This window comes from Sciurus vulgaris (genome assembly GCF_902686455.1).
Source record: "Sciurus vulgaris genome assembly, chromosome: 1".
NCBI classification, from domain to species: Eukaryota; Metazoa; Chordata; class Mammalia; order Rodentia; family Sciuridae; genus Sciurus; species Sciurus vulgaris.
Window position 1 is genome coordinate 161,141,721 of NC_136461.1, and position 22,884 is coordinate 161,164,604.

At 38.0% G+C, this 22,884-nt stretch overlaps 1 protein-coding gene across 1 annotated transcript; it reads left to right on the top strand.

The window, feature by feature from the left end:
- Positions 1–3,652: 3,652 nt before the first annotated feature.
- CA3 (carbonic anhydrase 3) lies at positions 3,653–13,233 on the top strand. The gene is made up of 7 exons (XM_079126767.1): positions 3,653–3,808; positions 4,521–4,718; positions 6,824–6,942; positions 8,559–8,651; positions 9,733–9,795; positions 10,630–10,785; positions 12,267–13,233. Exons 1-7 carry the CDS (start codon positions 3,775–3,777, stop codon positions 12,384–12,386), a joined length of 783 nt encoding a protein of 260 aa, XP_078982893.1. The 5' UTR covers positions 3,653–3,774; the 3' UTR covers positions 12,387–13,233.
- Positions 13,234–22,884: the final 9,651 nt, after the last annotated feature.

Here is a 22,884-nt window from a genome sequence, read left to right on the forward strand (position 1 = left end):
GAGACACTACTTCATTTCCCAGATGAGGCTCCTGCAGCAAAAAAACAAACAAATAAATGAAATTAAGCAAAATGTCATTAAAATGCTTCTGCAATGTCAAAACAAAACAAAATTCTACTTGTTAATTCTATAAGCAGATACCAAGTTATTAAAAACTAGGCTTGATCATCCTAATTTGATTCTAAGAAAAGATATCATAAAGTTTAATAATTTTTTTCTCTGTTTAAGATGCTGCTGATAAGTTGTAAAAGAAGAATTCATATATGGAAGAAAATTGTTCAAATTCATGGACCTTGACGATCAAATCTTCCTGCATAGGTTTGGAAGGACTTCACCTTTGGATTTATGCGCCCACTTTCAACTAAAGTGAGTGACTGTCTCAGGTAAATACATTCTAGTGAGGGACAGACCACAATTGGCATAAGACTTCCAGCTGCTCTCCTACAAATTTGCCATGAACAGGAGCCAAAATTTAAGCTCTGACCCAAGTGGTCAGCTGTCACTGGTGACAAACAGGAGTTGAGCTTATCCTTTCCTACAGAATATGGTTAGTCAGGAAGGACGGTCAAAGTTATGATATTTATGATGGTTAAATAAATTAATTAGAAATTTTTATTTATGTTAGCCATTTTTATGTTTCTACTGCAGAATTTACTTTATGAAAATAAAAATGTCATAAAAATATATACCCTTATAATATATAAAATATTTAAGCCAATTATGTAATTACTTCCAATCCTAATTTATGCTTTGATCTCAGGGGTAAATAAGTCATACATTCCTTATGTTTTTAAAATTTCTGAACAACAACAGAAACACCAAATAGTATCAACTTGAAGATTTGAATTTGTTATGTTACCTGGTATGCTGGAAAACAAAATGCTAAATCATGAACAAATTATATTTAAGTATTATCACCTTAGATATTTTAAATTTATGTTTTTAAAAAACAATCTAGTTGAAACTTTCATATTCAAATACTCTTTTCCTGCTAGTAACATCTGTTTAGCTATAATTTATTCCTTGGTTTCTCTGGTCTCTCTTTCCTTTTCTGTATGTGTATACTTGTTTTGGGGTAAGAATCCTGCAGTTTATCCTCTACATCAACTTTTTAATTATGGTGCTGGGAGAACTGCTGTCAATATGCTAGTAAATAATTTATAATCATTGGTAACTGTTTTCTTCTAGCATTATTTATTTTGGTGAATACTTAACTGCTTTCTTTTTCAAGCAATTCAAGAAATCTCAATTTCTTGGATATGATTTAGAATGATTTCTTTGCTCTGTCGACAGAGAATTTTGAAATTTATCGACAAATATGCTGGGGTAAATCAATTAAGATGCAGATGATAAATCTGCAGTTGAGGTTTTTGAAAAAATATATTTGGAGATGAATTCTGATGAGGTTCCTGAAAATTTTGTTATGGTCTAAAATTACTTCACTTGATATAAGTTGTCTTAAAATTACAATTTTTAAAAATTAACTTCTTATAAGAAAGTACAATAAAATCCCAACAACTTTGGAGCCTGAGGCAGGAGGATCGGAAGTTCAAGACCAGTCTTAGCAACTTAGCAAGGCCCTAAGCACTTTAAGAAAGACCCTGACTCAAAATATAAGACAGAAAGGACTAAGTATGTGGTTCAGTGGTGAAGCACCCATAGGTTCAATCCACAGTATACAAAAAAAAAATGTACAATAAAATGCCAATCAACATTTTCAAGGTCATATATCTAAAACTATTAAATATTTCATTATGCAAATTCTACTTAATGTTTATTTGAAATAAACATTCTGTGCCACTGTGCACATTCTTTAACTAATTATAAGAACCTACTTAAAAGAACTTTTATGCCTAAACAGCAATGCACAACTAATTCCTAGATTGCTCTTGGGATGAATATGCTATTAAGTACCTTAACTGTATTACTACAACATCAAATAACATGAAATTTAGTTACCAATTTTCTAACCACAAATACCAGTGAAAGAGAGATTTCTAGCAATTAAATGCATTGGAAAAGATTATGGTTTACTCATGCCAATAATTATAGAGTTGGTAAAAAAATATAAAACACTTTCATTAACCAAAAATATAGCACTACTCTACCATAATAAACAGGAAACCTGGCCCAGGCATCCTACCTCTACACTTTCTGATCCAACAGTGACATATCTGAACTCAGAGTCTAAGTGTATTTGTTTTGCTGTGTTTGCTTGGATTTTCTGAAGTGCCTTGGTTCCTGACTGCACACTGCTATTGTGTGGATCAAATAATCCCTGGTCACAAAAATATCCTGGGGAGTGACTCCCCTGGCGTCCAGGTTATGAGTATGATCACTCATTCCACATGCCTTAGGGATGAGCTATCTTTGCCATGATGAGAGATTTCCTTTTCAAGTTTTGTAATCCCCAAATACAAAATATTATCATAACCAAAAGTCAAAGTAATTAATGAAGAAAAAGTGTTGAATGCATTGAAATCTTGTTTAAGATAGCACTGGTATTTGCCTTATCTTTTCTTGCTGTCAATTTAAAAAAAAAATGATTATTGATTAAGAACAGAAGAAATTTTAAAATATAGTCCTAGAATTGTAAATATCTACTATACTGACTTCTTCAATGCAAATCATAAACAGGCATTTTAAACTGCACTTTTGCCGGGTACACGCCAGACTTGCCAGTTTTATTCTTTTTGTGGTTCATTGTATTATGAAACAACTTAGGAGGAGAAGAAAAAATTTTAAAACATTCTATAAACTTTTTCTTCTTTCTTTTTTTCCAATAACTCATTATGGCTTGGTGAGTGAAATCATATATTTTAGGTACTGCAACTCGTTTTATGATAGCCGCCTTCCAATATTTCAGGATATTCTTGGCTTTTCCTGAACGTGGGCAGAAGTACAGCTCACGGAGTATGGCAACGTCAGTCCAGCGTCCTGCTCTATGTGAACCTGGGATCCAGGCATCTCCCAGATTCCCTGCGCTCTCTGAGATTCAGCCCTTGGCGTCCTGCAGACCAAAGGGACCCGCCACCTGGTGCGGTTCCTGGGAAAGGACAATCTCTTTAAGGATAATGGAGTTAGAGAGCGTGCTCCCCTGAACTTTTTCTTTGGCTCCTTGGATTTTACAAGTTTTTTGCAATAGAGTCAAACATGGGTCAGGCAAACAAATGTGTTCTTTCCAGTCCCCGTAACCGGATCGCTACAGCGAAATGAACTCGCAGAAGCGTCCAGAGACCGCAGCCAGACCGTCAGACTGTGGTCAAAGCAACTTCCAAGTGAGGGAACACAAGCTGCCGGGATGCAGATTTTAGTTCCTGGCTAAGCACAGCGACGACACTGCATTCTCGCCACCCTTCCGACTCCCCAAAATGCAAGGAACGAGGGAGGGAGGGAGGACCAGTCGAAAGCCGCTCGCATTTCTGCACGTCGGCACCTCTTGGAAAGCCCTGCAGCTTTAGGAGACCCAGAGAGAGATGCAAGGGCCCGGAGCCAGGGTTCCCTGGCGAGGGCGGGGAGTGGGGACCTCACCCACCCCGCCTCCTCCTCCCCACAGGCCCCCGACAGCTGTGCAGCTCTTGTAATTCATTGGCTTCCCCCACCCCGCCTTCCAAATACCACCCCAATCCAGTTTAGCCCCCAGCCCCACCTTCGCTGACCTAATAAGGCCATGCAGTGTGCAGGGGACCTATATAAAAGGTGAGGGCTTGAGAGGACTCTGCACGACGCCAGGAGAGAGAAGGCAGCATCCATCCAACTCCGACAAAGAAGACCATGGCCAAGGAGTGGGGCTACGCCAGCCACAACGGTGAGTGACGCCAGCTACAGCCCCTGGTCCAGGATGCTACCAGAGTATATCCCGGCATTGCACAGAAAAATAGGCGATTCTAGGGAGTGCCTTGGAAAATACAGGACTGGGGTGGGGGTAAAAAGTGCTGAGCACTTTTCAGGTGCCAAACGCTGCTGGTCCTTTTGCCTTTATCTCATTTAGTTCTCCTTCTTATCGACTTGGTATTTTCCTTGGAGGAAACTGATGCTCAAAGTTCAGTAATTTGCCTAAGCTGATGTTGCTTCTGACTGAGAAGTCAGAGCACCCTGGGTACAGATCTGACTGTCCCTTACTCCGAAACCCGGGCACTCACATAATCTCTCCCAGGCTGGTGTTCACTTAAGAATTTCTACTCCACCTACCCCTCTGTCTAACCCATGGGAAAAGGAATACCTCTGTTCTGAAAACCACAGTGATGCAAAAACTTATGTGGTCAATGAATTAAGTCCATTTCAAAAATATGCTTTCAGGCCATCTTCCTGAGACAGCAGAGGGAAGACACAGAATTAAATATAGCTTCCAGGTACACTATGAATAGATCATGCTAAGTCTCATGTTGCTCAATTTGAACCCCAGATCTTTTGTAATCATTCTCTCTCATCTGAGTATTTTGTTGGCTTAGTCAATTTGAAAGAGGCCTTGGGTCTTGGGTTGTACCACCAAATAAATAAATATCAACTTTGTTTCCTAGGTCCTGACCACTGGCACGAACTTTACCCAATTGCCAAGGGCGACAATCAGTCGCCCATTGAGCTGCATACTAAAGACATCAAGCATGATCCTTCTCTGCAGCCCTGGTCAGCATCTTATGATCCTGGCTCTGCCAAGACCATCCTGAACAATGGGAAGACCTGCAGAGTCGTGTTTGATGACACTTATGATAGGTCAAGTAAGTATAGCATTTAGGTAGGGGCACATGGGTGTTTTCAACATTTGTATTGGCAAATGTGAGCTACGACATGGTAACAGATTAGTAGGAAGAGGGAGCCCTTCATCCCTGAAAATGGAGATGACATGACATTCAACTTTGCTTTAGTTGTGAAGAATTATATTTATGCAATGAAGAGGAATGTCTCACCCTCTAACTCTGGTCACTTTGTTGTTGCAAAATGGCCCCATGCCCAAGCGAAAAGTTGGCAATACTTTCCTGAAATGGGAGCTTGATAAGACAGCGATGGTGATGAATCCAAGTTAGTATTCCAACTCTGATGACCAATAGCTGAGGGTTCTTGTACTTTTTGACCACAGTGCAAGGAGTTCAAGACTCCCACTCTCACGTTTGGCAGAGAGTCCCCTCTATGAAGCAAGAAATACAATAAAGAAACAAAATAGGCACTTTCTTCCCCTGATGCTCAGAGAAGCCCAATCCAGGGGAGAGAAGAGGACCTTTATATGGGTCAAAATGACTAGGCTTCAATGCTTCAATGGGGTTCATATGATTTATCCTTCTGGTGAATGTGTTTTGTAGTGCCTGATCTTATTTTTCTTGAGCAGTATTTGTGTGTGATAATTTTTTTTTTTAAGTTTAACTTACCCTAGTAAGCAAATCAATGAAATAAAAGTACAATTGGAAATGTGTTATTTTACTATAAATGAGGTAAGCAACACTCTTTCTTTAGTAATCTATGCCTGATGTGCACAACACAATGCCTTATAACCACATTTCTAATAAAGTTAAAAGTATCCTTATTAATATGCATACATGAATGTTCTTAATGATGTATAAAAGAAAAATCAGAGTTCCTGCCTACCAGATGATTCCAAGTAAGTAATATAATAGAAGTTTAGTTTTTCTCAGTGATTCCATGTTGCTGTCTCCCCCTCCTCACCATTTAAATTAAGCTCCATTTTGAAGGAAAAACAATGAAATTAAGACAGTTTTCGTTAGGTTGAACCACATGAAAAATGCATAGTTGAATATTTGCCATTTCATGTAATTGATTCTAATAATTTGGACTCAGATGTCCAGATAGTAACTATTCCAAGCAATCGGATAGAAAAAAGTGCATGTAGCAAGCCACTTTCCTCCTTCATGATCAGGTTCAAACAGGCCTCGCATTATTGTTTTAGATCTTTGTCCCACTTAGAGTGACCAATCATTTCCTAAATAGCTACCCTCTGAATTCTATTTTGATAGCTTATGTGGCTAGATCTTGATTTTAGGGTTTCTGCATAGTTTCCAATGTTCTTTGGAAGATATTTGAACCTTAAATTATTCCCCAGGCTGAATGAATTGAGATGTTCATTCAACAAACCCAAATTAGTGCTACCAAGAATTATCAAACTTAGCAGTCCACAATGATTGATTTCCCGAGAAATATGAATTTTCAATTTCATCTGATTTGAGTAGACAGAGTCTAAATTAGATGTGGGTGAAAGTTCTTGCTCGTAGTCCTAAAAAAAGTGTAGTTGAAAGCAAGACATGGAGGAGGGATTCATGTATGTACACTGATCACCATGTGGGCACTGTGACGAACACTATTCAGGTGTTTAATCTCAGTTAATCCTCACAGCAGCTCTGAAGGTGTGGGATTGTTATCACCTTCTCAGAGATGCAAAAATGGTTCAGAGAAATTTAGCAACTTGTCTGAAGTCACACAGCTCTCATGGGGTGGAGCCAGGATTGGAATCTAAGTCTGTCTATCAACTGCCAAGTTCTTCCCACTGCACCATAGCGCTAACCTGTTCTTTGGGTATATGCATTCTTATTGTCCACCTGTTATTTTTAATTTTATTATAATAAATGTTCAAATCCTATTTCAAAAGTAACAAAACAAGCAAGCAAAATAAGAAAGGCAGAAAAGAAAACACACTTATTTTGATGTGTCCCAAGACTATTTCGTGAGGAGTCTGGTGTGCTTGGGAGTGGCTCCATCTGCCCAGCAGACTGACCACCTCTTGCCCATCAAGTCTTGGTCGTAAGAGCACCCGTGTAAAGCAGGCCTGCATGCAGGAAGTGTGAATTACTGCTGACCTCGCTTATCCAAATCACAGTGCTGAGAGGCGGTCCTCTTTCTGGGCCCTACCGACTTCGCCAGTTTCACCTTCACTGGGGCTCCTCGGATGACCACGGCTCTGAGCACACGGTGGATGGTGTCAAGTACGCAGCGGAGGTAGGAGAAACTGCCAGAATGTACTCTGGGTCTCCCACATTGAAAACTCAAAGATTAAAAAGAAGCACTGCAGCAATTAAATAATACCCATTGTGTTGTTTCAAGCCTCTAGCGAAAAGAGTTGTAGTTTCAGCCTGAAGTGGAGCTGCGAAACATTCTAGGCTACAGAGTAAAAAGGGGTGTGCGTGGGTTAGTGTTATGCATGAAGACTTCCAAGGTTCTATTGAGAAATCAGCTGCTTAACATCAAAAAAAGACCAGGGTCCTGAATGGAACCGGAACAATGAGGATAGCTAACACTTATTAAGTGTCTGAACACTCAGTTCATCCTCTCAGTAGCCCTATGCAAGAGGTTACAGATGAAGCTACTGCAGCACAGACAAGTAACGTAACAGGCACATAGCTGATGCGTGCTCTTCTTTATGCAGGTTGGCTTCGGAGTTCATCTTCGTATCTGGTGTGCTATGCTGTCTCTTATATAAGAATATAATGTTTTAAAAATTGCAGTTAGAAATTCTGAGTAATGCTCACATTCTGATTTTTTTTTTTTTTTTTTTTTTTTTTTTGCGGTGCTAGGGATTGAACCTAGGGACTTATGCTTGTGAGGCAAACACTCTACCAACTGAGCTATATCCCCAACCCCCTCACATTCTGATTTTTAATGAAGGTGTGCATATATATGTGTACATTATGTAATCCACACATGTAGATTGGTCTAGAGATACACATATAATTTAATATGAGCAAATACTACTCTCAGTCCATTAAAGAAAAGCATGACTTACAGCTCAGATCAAGACATCCCACTACAAAGAGAATAAGAGGAACTACCTGTTTGATTTCTTTGTAAGTCAAGTCAGTAAGTGGTGGCCATGGCCCTAAAGATGAGAATCCATTCATTTTTCCCACTTCAGTCTTTTCCAAGGGCAGCCTCTGGTCAACACAGGGACTGAGGCAGGAATTCGAGACCATTGGGAACATTCTCCTAACTGGAATGGTTAGGCAGCACAATTGTTTTCTAAATTGAACTCTTTGAAACCCAAAGTACTTCATTAGGATCAGTCTACTTTTCTATAGCCAATCTAAAAGCCAGTGCCAAGATTAATTATCGAGAATGCCTTCCCAAAAGACATTTTCCTCCAAAAGTGGGGAAAGTTTAGGCTATGTTTTACCGATACAGGAAAGCCCTTGGGTTTGACCTTTACCTGTGGGATTATCTCATACTTTTAATCATCAATAAAATATTTTTAACTGCTATAAACTAATATTATATATATATATATATATATATTTTTTTTTTTTTTTTTTTTTTTGCCAGTCTAAGTAACTCAATATGTAAAACTTGATTAACTTAACAGGTGCTTACATTCTAAGTTAAGATAAGTTTGCCACTAGGTTCTCGAGTCCTGGCTATAAGGAATTAGATAATTTAAAACACATTTTATTTGAACCATTAACAATTTCACTGAAGTATTGTATTATTTAGAATTTTATCAACTTCTATGAGAGTGCTAAGCAACAACCCTTAGACTGTACATGTTTTGATTTATTGCAAATATTTTTTACTTATTTTCTATTCCAGGGATTTACCTTATAACCTGTATTTTATGGTTTCAGCTTCACTTGGTTCACTGGAATCCAAAGTATAACACTTTTGGGGAAGCTCTGAAGCAACCTGATGGAATTGCTGTGGTTGGCATTTTTCTGAAGGTAAGGTAAAAATCGACCACATTTTTTAATTTCAAAATTTAGTCCCTTTATCAATGTTGAGGATACCATGAGTTTTCTTTCTTCCTGATGTCTGAGGTGTGTGTGTGTGTGTGTGTGTGTGTGTGTGTGCGCGTGTTTTTCTTCCTCCACATACAGGTCATTCAAATAATCAAGACATTTTTGCTAATATCAACTCAGAGTATTTTCCTGCTGAAAGTATTCCTTTTTTCATACTCCAGTATCCCTGTACTTCTAAATTTCTCAAGATGTGTGTTGGGGTGGAGGAGTTGAGGATAGAGACTCAAGAGAAGTTACTATGGTTGTGGGGAGGGCAAGGGTGGCATGTGCTCATTATCCTCCTTGCTACTCTGTTTAAATTGCACTGGAAACCAGAAAAGCCCATGTTGGGAACTTCTGAGATGACAAGTGGCTGGCTGGACATCCCCTCAGCTTAAGGTGGCCACTGCCCACATGATCCCCAGCTAAGATAGCACATGGAATGTGTGTGTTGTTGAGCCAGCTTTGGTTTAAAGAGGACTTAGTGTCATTAACACATGAATTTGGTGGTAACATAATCTAGATTTTAAACCAGAGATGAAAATCTGGCTTCTTTCTTTTTGAATGACCTAATTTGCTTTATGTTCTGAATTGACTGTGTCATTTTCAGTGCTGGAACACAACACAATAGGAGCTGAAGTGGGCTTGAGAGGAACGACAATGAATTTAGTTTCAGATACATAAAGTTCATTCTAGCTCTAACTCTATCAAAATAAAAAAAAAAAAAAAAGAAAGAAAGAAAGAAAAAAATGTAACAATTTTCCAGAAAAGGTCAAGGATGTAGAACCAGATCAACATGTAATTTTGTGGTTTTGTACTTCAGAGGCCTGAAGTCCAAGTTTAGATCAGAAAATGTACACTCTAAAATCTTGGGGGGAAAGTAAACTCATATTTTTGCTTAGTACAAGACATTCTGGCAGAGTTATAAACACTAGTTGCATACGAAGGATCAAAATCAGTTTTTAAGATGATCTTAAATTATGAAGAAGGGAAAACATCATGTTGGATTTCAATTTTCTTGCAGATAGGAAGGGAGAAAGGTGAGTTCCAGCTTCTCCTTGATGCACTGGACAAAGTTAAGACAAAGGTAAGAGAAAATCATTTCCCTCCTAAAGTGTAATGCAGAGTACATACATTTTATTTTTACACTTTGGAGTGTATTTTTTTCACCTAAAATCTGTTGCTATGTCTAATGGGATGTGCTTATTTGCATATAAAAAGAATGTCATTATATTTGTATGATTTATAGTTTTTACAGCAATTTCACATACGTTGTTTTATTTAATTACCACAGTCAGCCTGTCAGATAGTGATGTTTTCAAGGAAGTGGGTGAGAGTCAAAGTTGAGTGGCCACCTTACCCTCCCTCCCCACCCACCCACATACATGCCCAGATCCCAGAGATTTTAAATGTCAGCCATGCTGGTCTTTTAAATCCTGGTGCTGCCCTATATATTTTCAACCTTAACAGTTGTCTTTTCTAATTAGCAGACATATTTTAGTTATCTTTGGGACTATTCAAATGTACTGCTATTAAGTCGTATCACTAGAAAAAATAAGTATTCTGAATATAACATTCAATTAAAATGCAAAACTGTTATCACCAAGAACCAAAACATTAATCTATATGAAATACTTCTGTCATGTTTTATATACAGTATGAGTTTCCCCCTTGTAAGACGCAGTAGAATTATAGTTCTATGCATAGTTAAAACAATAAAGAATAGAATATTACAGTGATTGTGTCAGATGAAGTCATGCACGCCAACCAGCTTCCCAAACTTTTGACCTTTATTTCTGAAAGGTCCGAACCTGGGCAAAAAGTTGCACTTGAAATCTGTTTGCCCAAGTCCATGGAGAGACCTTTGGGGTGGGCGGTGTGCGCATCCAGCTCACAGAACCTGTGCCTTACTTTCTTTCAGGGCAAGGAGGCGCCCTTCACGCATTTCGACCCATCCTGCCTGTTCCCTGCCTGCCGGGACTACTGGACCTACCATGGCTCCTTCACCACGCCCCCCTGCGAGGAGTGCATCGTCTGGCTGCTCCTGAAGGAGCCCATGACCGTGAGCTCTGACCAGGTAAACTACCGCCGCAGCGCCTTGGGAGCACCCGCATTTATCACTGACTGCCCCGAGAAGATGCAGATGCTAAATTGAAAAACACAGCTGTTGAATGGATGCTCAGGAATAGCTGTACTCCTAGAGACCTCACAGTTCGCCCTGGTTAATTATAATCAGCCTGGCGTAGGAGTACCAAGAGTGCCAGAATAGATGCAGATGTTTAAAAGTGGTTGTGATAGTGAACAATGAATAAGTTCACGCCCTAAAAACACTTAAGGGTTTAGGTTAATATAAGTGAGCCTTCATTTGTTTGAATGTCCCCCAAATACGAGCACTGGTTAGGAAACAGGATGACCAATATGGGCCTGGGAAGGAGAAGGAATAAGAAAGATTTAACATTCTTGGGAGGTATATATTATTTCTCTAGTTTTATAGATAAATAAGTCAAGTCTCAGAAAGGTAAAGTAATTACCCATGAACACACAGCCAAGTGCAGACTGGTCTGTCTGCTTCTAACACTTCTTGGCTTCTCTTCTCAGGCTTCCAGTCTTTCTGTTCATCCAAAGAACAGTTTAGCAACATTTGTTAAAGAGGCCTTGGAGGTGCTGGGGATGTGGTTCAGTGGGGAAAGTACTTGTCTGGCATGCAGGAGGCCCTGGGTTCAGTCCTTGGTATCTCCTGCCCCCCACTCAAGAAAAGCTATTTGGGAGAAAGTAAGTGGTCAGACACATGAGGAAAAAAAAAAAAAAAAAAAAAAAAAAAAAAAGAAAAAATTAAAGTGAGTGTACAACACAGTCTCCCAACCCAGAACATGAATGCATAACAGTAACATCAGTCCACCACTGTCTCCCTTGCCCAAGACATCAGTTTTCATATTTCTGCCAGTGTGGACTCACACACATAAATTGGCAATTTTATCAAAAGTTCAGATTGGAAGGTCTTATTTATTGATATAAATATTCTGAAAAAAGAATAAAATTTTTCCAAGAAGAAAAGCTAAAACCATTTCAATGTGGAAATATAATATTCCTATTTTCTGGTCCTTTAGTGAAAAAAGTTCAAAATTGAAAATGTAGCCTGACTCTCATTTCTTTTTGCCCTTTTAAAATAATTGACTCCATGAACTTACACAATGAAGGCCTATTAAGCTTATAATTAATTATTTGCACTGATATGTTAAATTGTCATGTCCTTCTATTTAAAATATATATTTCATACCAACCCCTCAAATTAAAAGACTTGTTTCAGAATTCAAGAGGAAAAGGGTTTGACAAAAGGTGTGGTGATCCTACATTAAATGTTTAAAAAAAACAAAAGCTTTACAAATAAAAAAAAATTTAAAAATTATTATTCAGGAACTGGTAGCTAACTAGCTCTGGAATGTGCTCCAAATGCAGGTGTTAGGGTTTGCTTCTCCTTTTAGAAAGTCGGTGATTTCTAACTCTGTTTTGCCCACTTGGTGCAAGTGCCTTGCTAACCATCTATCCTCCCCCTTGCAGATGGCCAAGCTGCGCAGCCTCTTTGCCAGCGCTGAGAATGAGCCCCCGGTACCCCTTGTGGGGAACTGGCGCCCTCCGCAGCCTATCAAGGGCAGGGTGGTGAGAGCCTCCTTCAAGTGAGCTGCTGGTCTTGCCCTCTTCAGGAAAGGAAACCTGCCATTGGAGAGCTTGGTTCCTTGCCTCCTTCTGGTGCTCCTTACCCCAAATGTTATTTCCTGTTCTCACATGGAGCAAGGAATGTGACAAACGCAGTCACCACGAAACCAAAGTCACTTTTGACAAGATCTAATACAAAAGCATGCATTTCACACTTGACCTTTGTAATAGTCATCTTTTTTTCTATAAAAGTAGTATTTTTAGTAGGTTTCAAAGAAGAAGAAACAAAAATGGAAGAATAAATACGTAGAAAAATGGCACTCAAGCACTATTTTCCTGTCATCTTAAATCTCACAGAACCTCAAGTTTCATATTTTTGTATTATGAGTTGTCCATCCTACAGAAATAATGAGTGATTCTATATGTAGGAGGAGAGGTATATGAAGATCATCTAACAAACATCAGCCAGAATGTTTGTTGTACCAAGAATTGAAATGCTAATGTGTTTCACCTCTTAAATAACACCAAGGAAAAGACCATCACTTTTTAGAACTTTAGCAACTATTTAGATACCTGGTTTTGATGGTCAATAAGAGGAAAACACATTAAGACCAGAAGTGTTGTAAGTTTTGATGCAGTGTCTGAATTTCTTCTTCATAAAGATGGTTTTCTTTATCTGAAGCAGGGCCCTTGATTTTTTATTTCATTACTTTTATCTTTGCATGCCTATTAAAGTAAAAACTGTCTCTGATGTCTTGCAAATTCAAGGCTGGAATTAATGATTCCTAGAACACAAAGGAGTAAATGACAGCACTTGAAGCAAAAGCAGTTGTACTGATCACCAAAACCAATAAAGACATGGACACAAAAATTGACTGTTGTGTGTTTTAAAGAAAATGCATTATAAATGACAAAAATAGAGTAAAACTAAGAATGGCAAACTTTGTAGGTTTGTTTTTATAACTGAAGTGTGGCAATAAAGGACTCAAGTTCTGAGTCTGAATGCTACATTCCTTAAGTGGGGAATCACGGCAATTAGTGATGGCCATCTCACTAAATTGCCAAGAGGAATGTGTGAGTACACACCAGAGAGTGTGAAATAATTCCCAGAGGCCTCAATGTTGATTAGGATTCTGGGGTTCAGACCAGTACAATAAGTTATACAGGTAGGCAAACAAGTCAGAAGGTAGTTTTTATGGCATTGCTTCCTAAATCTGCTTTGGAATGACACTGGCTAACACTGCAGAAGTCTGTCTATTTAGACCTTTATCGGATTTTATATCTTTAGACACTGTTATGATTTGGATCTGAGATGTTTCCCAAAGGCTCTTGTGTTGAAAGTTTGGTACCCAATGCAGCAATGTTCAGAGGTGAACTTTTGAGCAATGACTAGATAATGAGGGCTTTGACCTCATCAAAGGATTAATCCATTGATGGATTCATAATTTAATGGCCTATTGAGAGGTGGTAGGAATCTTAGGAAGTAGGCCTGAGTTGAAGGGAGAGTCCTTGGGAGCATACCCTTGGAAACTGTGTCTTGTCTGGGGCCACTTCCTTTCACTGCTTGCCAGCTACTATGAGGTGAGCAGTTTTGTTTTTTCATACCCTTCCACCATAATGTACTGCTTCACCACTGGCCCAGAAACAATGAGCCACCCGACCACGGACTGAAACCTGAAAAAGTGAGCTAAAATAAAAATCTTTCCTCCTTTAAGTTGTTTTTCTCAGGTATTTTGTAGCAGAGGTAAAATGCTAACACAGAATAAGGTCTAATTTTGCTGTTAGTGGCTTTGATCATTGTTCATTACTTCAAGGTTAATATATTAACTACTTGAGAAAATGGCGCAATAAGTTCGTTATTGTTAGGAATGAAGATGGTATTGGGTCAGAAGAGTCCTGAGTTGCTGGAAATCAAGTCATGTAATAGAGTCCTGTGAGGCTAACATTATTTAATAGATTACCACTTGGGTAAGGTGAAACCAGGTTGGTCAGTATGAAGTGGATGCGTTAATTAAATCCCTTGAAATTAGGAGGCGTGGAACTTTGATCATTAGTGGTAACACAGAAGCTCATTCTCTCAGGGTACTTACTTAGTAATACTTAGAGCACTGCAAAAATGTATCAAGTATTCACTCTATGCAGAAAGAAGTGGGTAAACTAATACCAGCTACAGATGGGTCTTATTCAGTACTCTAGCTGGACAAGCCTGGAATTGTTTTGAGGAAAAATGCTGGATCAAAGGAGATGGTTAGAACATAAGCTCCATTAGGGCATGAAGATGAGTCCTCCACACCAATATTCACCAGTGTGTTTGGCACTAAATAAGTGCTGAGTAAGTATTTGAATAAATGATGTTATGAATATAGAGAAATCCAGGAAAAGTACTCATCTTTTTGAACCACACAGTACTCTACATGGTTAATACTAACACTGGATTTTGCTTATTTCTGCCTCCTTGGAAAATGCTCTTGTAGCTTCAGTCAGGAGCTTTCAAGTAGGACATAGTCTCCCCCAGTATGAGTGATTGCTGATGATCACAATTATCATCCACCTTAAAACTTCTTCCCAGTTTCTCCCTTCCCTCAAAGTGCTGCAGCATTATTAATGTCCTTTGGAATATTGAACACATACTTCAGTCTTTATTCCAAGGAGGTATCATTTTTCCTGATCAAGCACAAACCTCCAAATAATTGTACTTCAGGCATCCACATCCTACAAAGGGGCAGAGCCAGGGACTGCTGTGGTGAAAAGTTTCAGCATCTGCCAACTTTTGTTCCTCAAGTTGTAATCATTGGAGCTATCTTAAAATTTCAAAATAAGGTAGAAACTAATTTGGATTAAGTGTTGAATATTCAGATGATTTTACACTTAAAACCCTACAAATGGGGCAGCAGGAACATGAATTTATTGAATATAGGAAATTGTTAAGTTTCTAGGTTTACAAATAAATTATTATTCCTACCTTTTTAAAGTGGAGATAGGATATATTTATGAAAAGGCAAATAACGATTCAGGGCATTTGATATAAACTTTTAAATGTACAATCAGTGAATATTTACCTTAATGAATAGGAAGTATTCTACCTAGAACATGCAAATCTGAAGCTTTCAGTGTCTGACTCTAACCATATATATAACAAAACAAATACAGTTGAGAAAGATCAACAATAATCAAGCTAAGGCATAAGTGAAAAATTACGTCAGTTATCCAAATAAGAATTGACACAATAAAATTGGTCTAAAAAACATATGGTTCCAAAACACATTAACTATTATATCTATAGAAAATTAATTGGTTTCTATTTTCTCTTCTAATGCCTTATTTGATATTAAAGAGGAACCCAGGACATAAGCAAAGTATACTATTTAGCAGAGGAACAAGTGAGAAGAGTTGAGAAAAAGAATGATAACTGTGAATGTCAGAATTTGAAAAATATTAGATTTAATGGATACAAATTTAATAATATTTAGAAACTACCCTGAAGGTAGGTAGTACTTAAAATGCAACTGAGAAGGTGTAATCCTGTTTGCAATTATTTTCATTTTGGTCACTAGATGGCGGCAAAATGTCTTAAAATTTCATATGGTTCACTAGGTGGCAGCAAAAGAATTACAAAATGACTGAAATTCAAACCTATATTGTTTTATTCACATTAATTTCCGAGCAATTAATTTAAAAAGCTAAATGAGAATGTATTTTCCTTACTCAAATTTTTATCATTAGACATTAATATCTATCTACAAAAGAAAAGATTTTAGATTCTTACATATTTTTTGAGAAACTTAATAGTAAAAAATGAGGCCTGAGGGGGAAAAAGGATACTAGTTACTGAACTAAAGCTTAAGTATATAAGAGACAAACATTTTAAAGTCCTATTCAGTATTCAGAAGTACTGAGGTCAACTTTTGCTGACCTCAGCAACATTTGCTGGCAATTTAATTTATTTGTTTCTATCTTCTCATCTGTAAATCAGAATAATAATATTACCTTCCCAGGGGGTTATTTTAAGACCTAAATGAGTTAAAACAAGTAAACTGCTGTGAGAGTCATTCTGACATAACTCTCAATAGGTTAAATTATTGTAAATTAATTTTACTTCAATCAAGAAAAATATCACTAGATTATTCCAATGCTTAAAATCATGCTTTTTTTTTTTTTTTTTTTTTTTTTTTTTTTACTTGTAATGTGACTCTACAATTTATCTATTCGGATCATATTTAAAAATTTACTATCATGGACTCACTTCTGCTTTTTTATTGGGGAAAATGACAATTAAAAACAATGACTACGTATCCCATGTATGCAGCTGGAAGATCAAGACATGGCTTAGTTGAACCAGCACATTGCAAGAGGTTATCCAGAGAAAGACCAGAGAATTTTCCCCGATGAAGCTTCTGTCTCAGGAGCTCTGCACTCTTACTTGAGAAAATGTACAATTAGCAAAACATCCTGAAGACAGACCAAAGAGGAGAGGTGAGAGAACCATGGTGTTCATTTTGTTCAACACTGACTCTCAAATGTTGATGAAACACAGTCCCTCGGATTTCTGCATAAAGTGGAAAATCTATCTTAATAGTACATACAGAGAGTCCCCTGCCGTGAAATTAATTTTGAGCTTGTCTGGGCATGTCATAAAATCAGAATACTGAATAACATGCACCAGCCACTCCTGGGAGGAGGGTTTTATATTTTGAGGGTGGTACAACTCCAAATAAACAAAAGGAGATAAGACAATCTAGGTACATCATCTACGATCAAGGGGTTGACTAGAGAGCTAATGAACTGCAGATGTGAAGGTGTTCAGTAGGTTCAGCCACCTGACAACTTGACCAGGTAGATAATCACAGGTAATCAGCAGGAGTAAAAGCGAGTCTAACAGTTCAGTCACAGGGGACCAAGTGCACTGCAGCGGCAGAAAACCCAGTGATTTAAAAGCTAATTTTAGCCAGGTGAGAATCAACTGTGCAGTAAACAGGGAATCAGATTTTCCCTTGTATTTAAATCATTCCCAGGTAGAGGAGTCTGAAAGTTCAGGGAAAATATTTTGGCCATTAAATGTACATTTTTCTCTGTTCCAACTTGTCCCTGAATTTCTGTGATATTCATGCAACATGCACTTTGCAATGTGGATGGTTCCAAACACGTTTGTTCAAGGGAAGTCATTCCCTAAAGGGCACCGACTCCCATGAAAGTATGATACAAATGCAAGTGTTTGAAAATATGAGGCTCATGTCTGCTTCTGTGTGTGGTGATCAGTTTAATACAGGACTAAGGCCATGAGGGGAAAGCTGGATGGATCAAAACCCAAAGAGGGGGTCTTTGAAGATTGTGCAAGCCAAGCAGGGGAGAAGTAAAAGCAGGGTGCAGTACTGGGCAGAACTGAGAACTAAAAAGGCTAAAAGTGAACACATAGGAGTCTGGGTTCTTGCTCTGAGTCTAATCAGAGTGGCAAGAATACGTGTAATAAAAGTTGGAGTGTGTCGGGGGAGAGGGAAGAGGCTAAGAGCATGAAACTTGAAAGTTAATAAAATTTGATTCCTATTCTCACTTCTGCCACTCATCACTTATTGACCACAAAATATTAATTTTAAAGTCTTTAAGGCTCAGTTTCTCAATGTGTATAATGAAATCTTAAATAAGATAGAAAATATAAAACAAGATGCTTGAAACATTATAAGTCTTTTAAAAAACAAACATTCTTAGAGTTTTACCTGTTTCCATTTGCTTTTATTGAAAGCATTTGAATGAGTTGTGTCTTTCTGTGATGAGCAGTGAGGGAGCGAGGCTTAATGAAGGCAAGGACTTCACATTTCTTGGTACATGACCAAGGCCCCAGGACCCAATATGGAGTCTGGAGCCTGGTCAGAGCTCAAACTTGTCAAATAGATGGAGGAATGAATGGATGGATGGATAGATGGACGGATGGTGACATGAGACTCCTAAAACACCAAATGCCAGTCTAGGTCCAAGAGCTTATGGGAGCTAAGTCCTTATTCTGTTTCTGCAACCCAGGTTTCTCTGTAAAGAGAGTGTGCATGGAAAAAAAGAAGCAGTTTTATATATACCCAAACTTACTATTTGCAAGTTTAAATTTTAAAACCTAATTTAACTTAGAAGAGACATGTTTAAGGAGATATAAAAGGTGATTCTCCCTGGACATTTATCTCTTTTAGCACTTGTGCTTCTATATGCAAATTGAAGAGGGAGGTTGGCAATGAGCCTGTGACACTAGGTCTGATGATACTAGTTGGCATGATTCATCCTAGCACTTGAACTTTCTGTAAGTTGACCTTCATTTTCTCATTACTGACTACAGTGCTCCATTGCATTCAGTTTCTTTTTAATTTTATTTTTTAGTGCATTGTAGTGGTTCATAATAGTGAGGTTCATTTTTATATATTCATAAATGTATTTAGTATAGTTCATTTCATTCAGTTTTGTGTGAAGACATTTATAGCAATTCCACATATGTAGCTAAAGAAACTCTCCCTAATTCAAATGCCTATATGAATGGTTCAATATTAGCAAAGTATAATGCTTTTGGAAATTCAATAAGCATTCCCAACCAACCCATTCTGCTCCACCCCAACCAAGAAGATGATAAATTCAGGTCAATTTTCCACTCTTCACAAACAACATAGACATTAATACTGCATACATACTTATAATTACAACCCAGAGTTTACTTTTTAATTTAGAGCATTTTGAAAAAACTTATTCAGACAATGTATTGCCAGAATCCAGGGTCTATTCCCATGTGGCAGAGTAGGGACAGTACTCTGGCTCAACTCATAACTAGATTTGTAAATCTCTGGCTCCTATTATAAGTATTTTTCATTCAAAGGAGCATTTTAATGACATTTAATCAGAGAAGGTCTAATTTCTTCCTTTTAATTTGTTTTCTCTAACAAAGGGCCCGTTGTCAAGCTTGTGAGGTGTACTAAGTCTCTTGTCCTTAGGAGTTTAATTGATATAAGACATTGATTAGGCCCCAGGAGGGATGGAGAGTTTCAGAGGAATTAGGAAATAACTGCAAGACATAAAGAAGAAAGTTTACAAGCAGAGGGTAGTGTTTTAGCTGGGCAAAAACATTCAACATTTGATTTGTGATTTTTTTCTTTTGTGTCACTACTTTTGTGCTTTGGGCCATTATTAAGTAGAATTGGGGTTGCTTGGACACGAGCACTATAATACACACAAGTGACTTCAAAAAAATTCCTCTTTTTGAAAGGATTTCATGCTTTTCAGAAGTGTTTATGTGTCAAGCATAGAAGAAATAAAAGTAGGTCTAGAAACTACCTGGATGCATTAAGGAAAAAGTACAAAGAAAGGGGAGACTTCCAAATACTGCTCAAGAGACATTAAGTTAAACACAGTGTGGCTACCAAAGAGAAGGGCTTATCAGGCAGCAGCACCGTGCTCAGCACACTGGGCGTGTGAAGTAGAGATATGGCGCCATCGCAAAGAAGGCAGAGATAGCAGAACCGAGGGCATAGGCGACCTGCAAAACCTGGTTCAGTCACCTGGGCCTCAGGGTCAACAATAGACTCCAGGTTTGTTTTGGGTGATGCAGGCCCCTGGGTTACAGTTCTTGATCAAGGACCTCCAATACAGAATTTGAAAAATTAATTATACATACACACAGTATTGTATTATTACACACAGAATATAAACAAAGTAGGTACTTTTAGAAGGGGAAAAAATTTAACTCTAAGTTCTTTCATTTTCTTCCTGGCACCAAGTGTGCAGAGATGGCTAGGGTGGGGTCTTCCGCTAAGGAGACCAGGCTGTAAAGTCTCCTGCTAGCTGGTCTAATTTGCTTTGTCTTAGAGTTTCTCACCATGCTGGTCCACTGCTTCCTTACAGTCTCATCAAGACTGGAGCCGACTGAGAGTGGAAGAGGATAAATCCATCGCAAATCCTAGAAAAGCAGTGCATATAAGATCCTGCTGTGAACTGTGAAAAGTTTCAACAGTTCATTTTTGGACTGGATAATTTTTGGTTATAACTCTTTCAGTTTGGTAGAAGATGGTTAAAAATAAAAATAAAAAAAAGAAAGAAGAGGAAAAAAAACCAAAAATTATTCATCATATCATAGATCAAGGAACATTTATCATATTATTCCTTCTATCCATTGAAATAGTAAAATAACATTCTTTCCTTTCATTCATTCAATGCATTTATGTTCCAGCCACTCTGCTCAGGTGGAAAAAGAGAACCGCGAAGAGCAGCGTAGAGATAATTAAAGGGAATAATTTTGAAAATTTTGTGTTGAATGGCAAAAACACATAAGATGAACATGAAACAAAGAAATTTAAAGAAAATGCCAAGAAGATTCAAAATCAGTAGCAATTTTCTTAGGCTATGTAATACTACATCTATTTTCCTAAATTGAAATTTTGAGCAATCCAGAACTCTCAAAGATGTCTTCCTTTCTGCTTTAGAGTTAATCTGAATAAGCAAAAAATGAGAAAACTACAAAGTTGTAGAATATAAGCATCTTTGTTTCCTGTCTATATCTATATCTGTTATAGGATTACACCAATACAGCTTTCTCATTCACATATTCCTTGACAATGGTGACCCTGGACTCCTGCCCTTGAGCAGGAGGAAGAACTTAGCTGTGGTGTCTATGTTCCTCCTACATGGAAAACTTTAGTTTGTTCTTATGACTAAAGGGAAGTCAGGAATTTCCCATGTGAGGTAGTGATTTCTATGTGAAAGAGAAGTTTAATCACATGGTGAAGCTAACATTAACCTAATCAAGTTATTATGATCATTATGATTTGGGTAGGAAAATCATTGGAAGTGTGTTTAAAGCAAAGTAAGCAAAAAATGCCAAGGTAGAGGGGAAGGATTCCATTCTTTCCTAACCTATCCAATAAACAAAAGGTGAGTGGGAAAATATTATGGGCAAAGTATCATTCTAGGGCTCACCCACTGCTGAATATGTAATTGTTTTTCAGATCTTTGACAAAAGACTACCTCATAGATAATCTTACGACAGGGTTTTAAAACCTGTGTGCAGTAGTCCCCACTGATGCAAGGGGACGCATCCCAAGACACTGAGTGGATAACTGAAACCTCAAATGGTCTCAAACTGCGCACAAACACACACACACACACACACATACACACTTTTTTTCTTTATGTCCTGCAACATTACTACAAAGTATCAGAATTAGTTTATCCTTCCATATTTTAATACCATGTACCTTCCTGTCACCACTCCTATGCTTTGAGCTGTTCTTAAGTCAAATAAAGGTTGTTCAAACACCTGTCACAGCAGTCATTCTGATAACCAAGATAACTACTAAGTGACTAAGAGGCAGGTAGTATATACAGCATGGACATGCTAAAAAAAGGATGACTTCATGTCCCGGGTGGACAAAGTCATGCCGTGAGAGGTTTTGAATGATACACAATCAGAATCTGAAAAATTGTTTATTTCTGGAATTTTCCATTTGATATTTTCAATCTGTGGTTGACCACAGGTAAGTGAAGCCACAGACAATGAAACCACAAATAAGAGGAGACTACTGTACTATTAACATTTTGGTTGAATAATTCTTTATTGTGAGTGGGCCGTCCTGTGCATCGTAGGGTGTTCTGCAGCATCTTGGCCTCTACCACTGGATGACACCTATCACCCCCTCTTGCGGGGAGCCTTCATGGGCGTATAGGAGAACCAAGCTTGGTTGAGCTATTAGACAGGAGGATCTGGCCTCAGGAACTGCCTGAGTCATGTGGTTATCCTGCATTGGTTCACCGCTGAAGTTCAAATGCAAGCAAGCCCTGAACGTGGGAATGAACCACGAGAGCCAAATGGCTTGCTTACCTCCACTTTCCATCCTATTTTTCTGGAAGAAGCTCCTACCGGTCCCCTTTTGATCTGTACCGCTACAAATAAACTAAGTCCAGCTCCTTCATTTGTTGGAGCCAGACCCTTATGGACAAGCCTCTGCCTTTAAGTAAATTCTGTCTTCTGTCATTATTTCTGATATTATTTTATTTATTTATTTATTTCATAGATTTTATTTCACAACCAGCCCATCCCTCCTACAGAAACCCTTTCCCTCACCCACTAGGGACTTGCAGCAAGACACTCTCTCCTCAAGTTATGAAGATCAAGGGTCTCCAGACATAGCCAGCATTTCCTGTAAGGGGAAGGTGGCCCTAACTGAGAACTGATACTCTAAGGAGAGCAGAACACCTATTATTAGATTATTCAACTGTCCTGGAACATAAAATATTTAAAATGCATAATTTGCATATTTTAGTATAATTATCACACTTAATATTTCATTACAGTTCTGTTTGAAATTGAAAAATAATAGCAATATTTGAATCTTAAAAACTAGATAGACTGGATTATTGATAGAAAAGCTAAATATTACTAGGTACTCTGAATAAACAAAGACACATAGAGAAACAATGTTTCTAAAAGTCTGAAAAGCAGCTTGCTAAGGGAAGTTGAACTCAACTGTTTTTTAGATGTAAAGTCAGTGTTATCTCCTCCCAC

What these genes read in the sequence shown, in the direction of transcription:
- CA3 (XM_079126767.1), top strand. Translation starts at nt 3,775, where the DNA reads ATGGCCAAGGAGTGGGGCTACGCCAGCCACAACG. An exon ending in GTGTCAAGTACGCAGCGGAG is followed by an intron (nt 6,943 to 8,558) that starts GTAGGAGAAACT and finishes TTATGGTTTCAG; the next exon opens with CTTCACTTGGTTCACTGGAA. An exon ending in TGACCGTGAGCTCTGACCAG is followed by an intron (nt 10,786 to 12,266) that starts GTAAACTACCGC and finishes TCCCCCTTGCAG; the next exon opens with ATGGCCAAGCTGCGCAGCCT.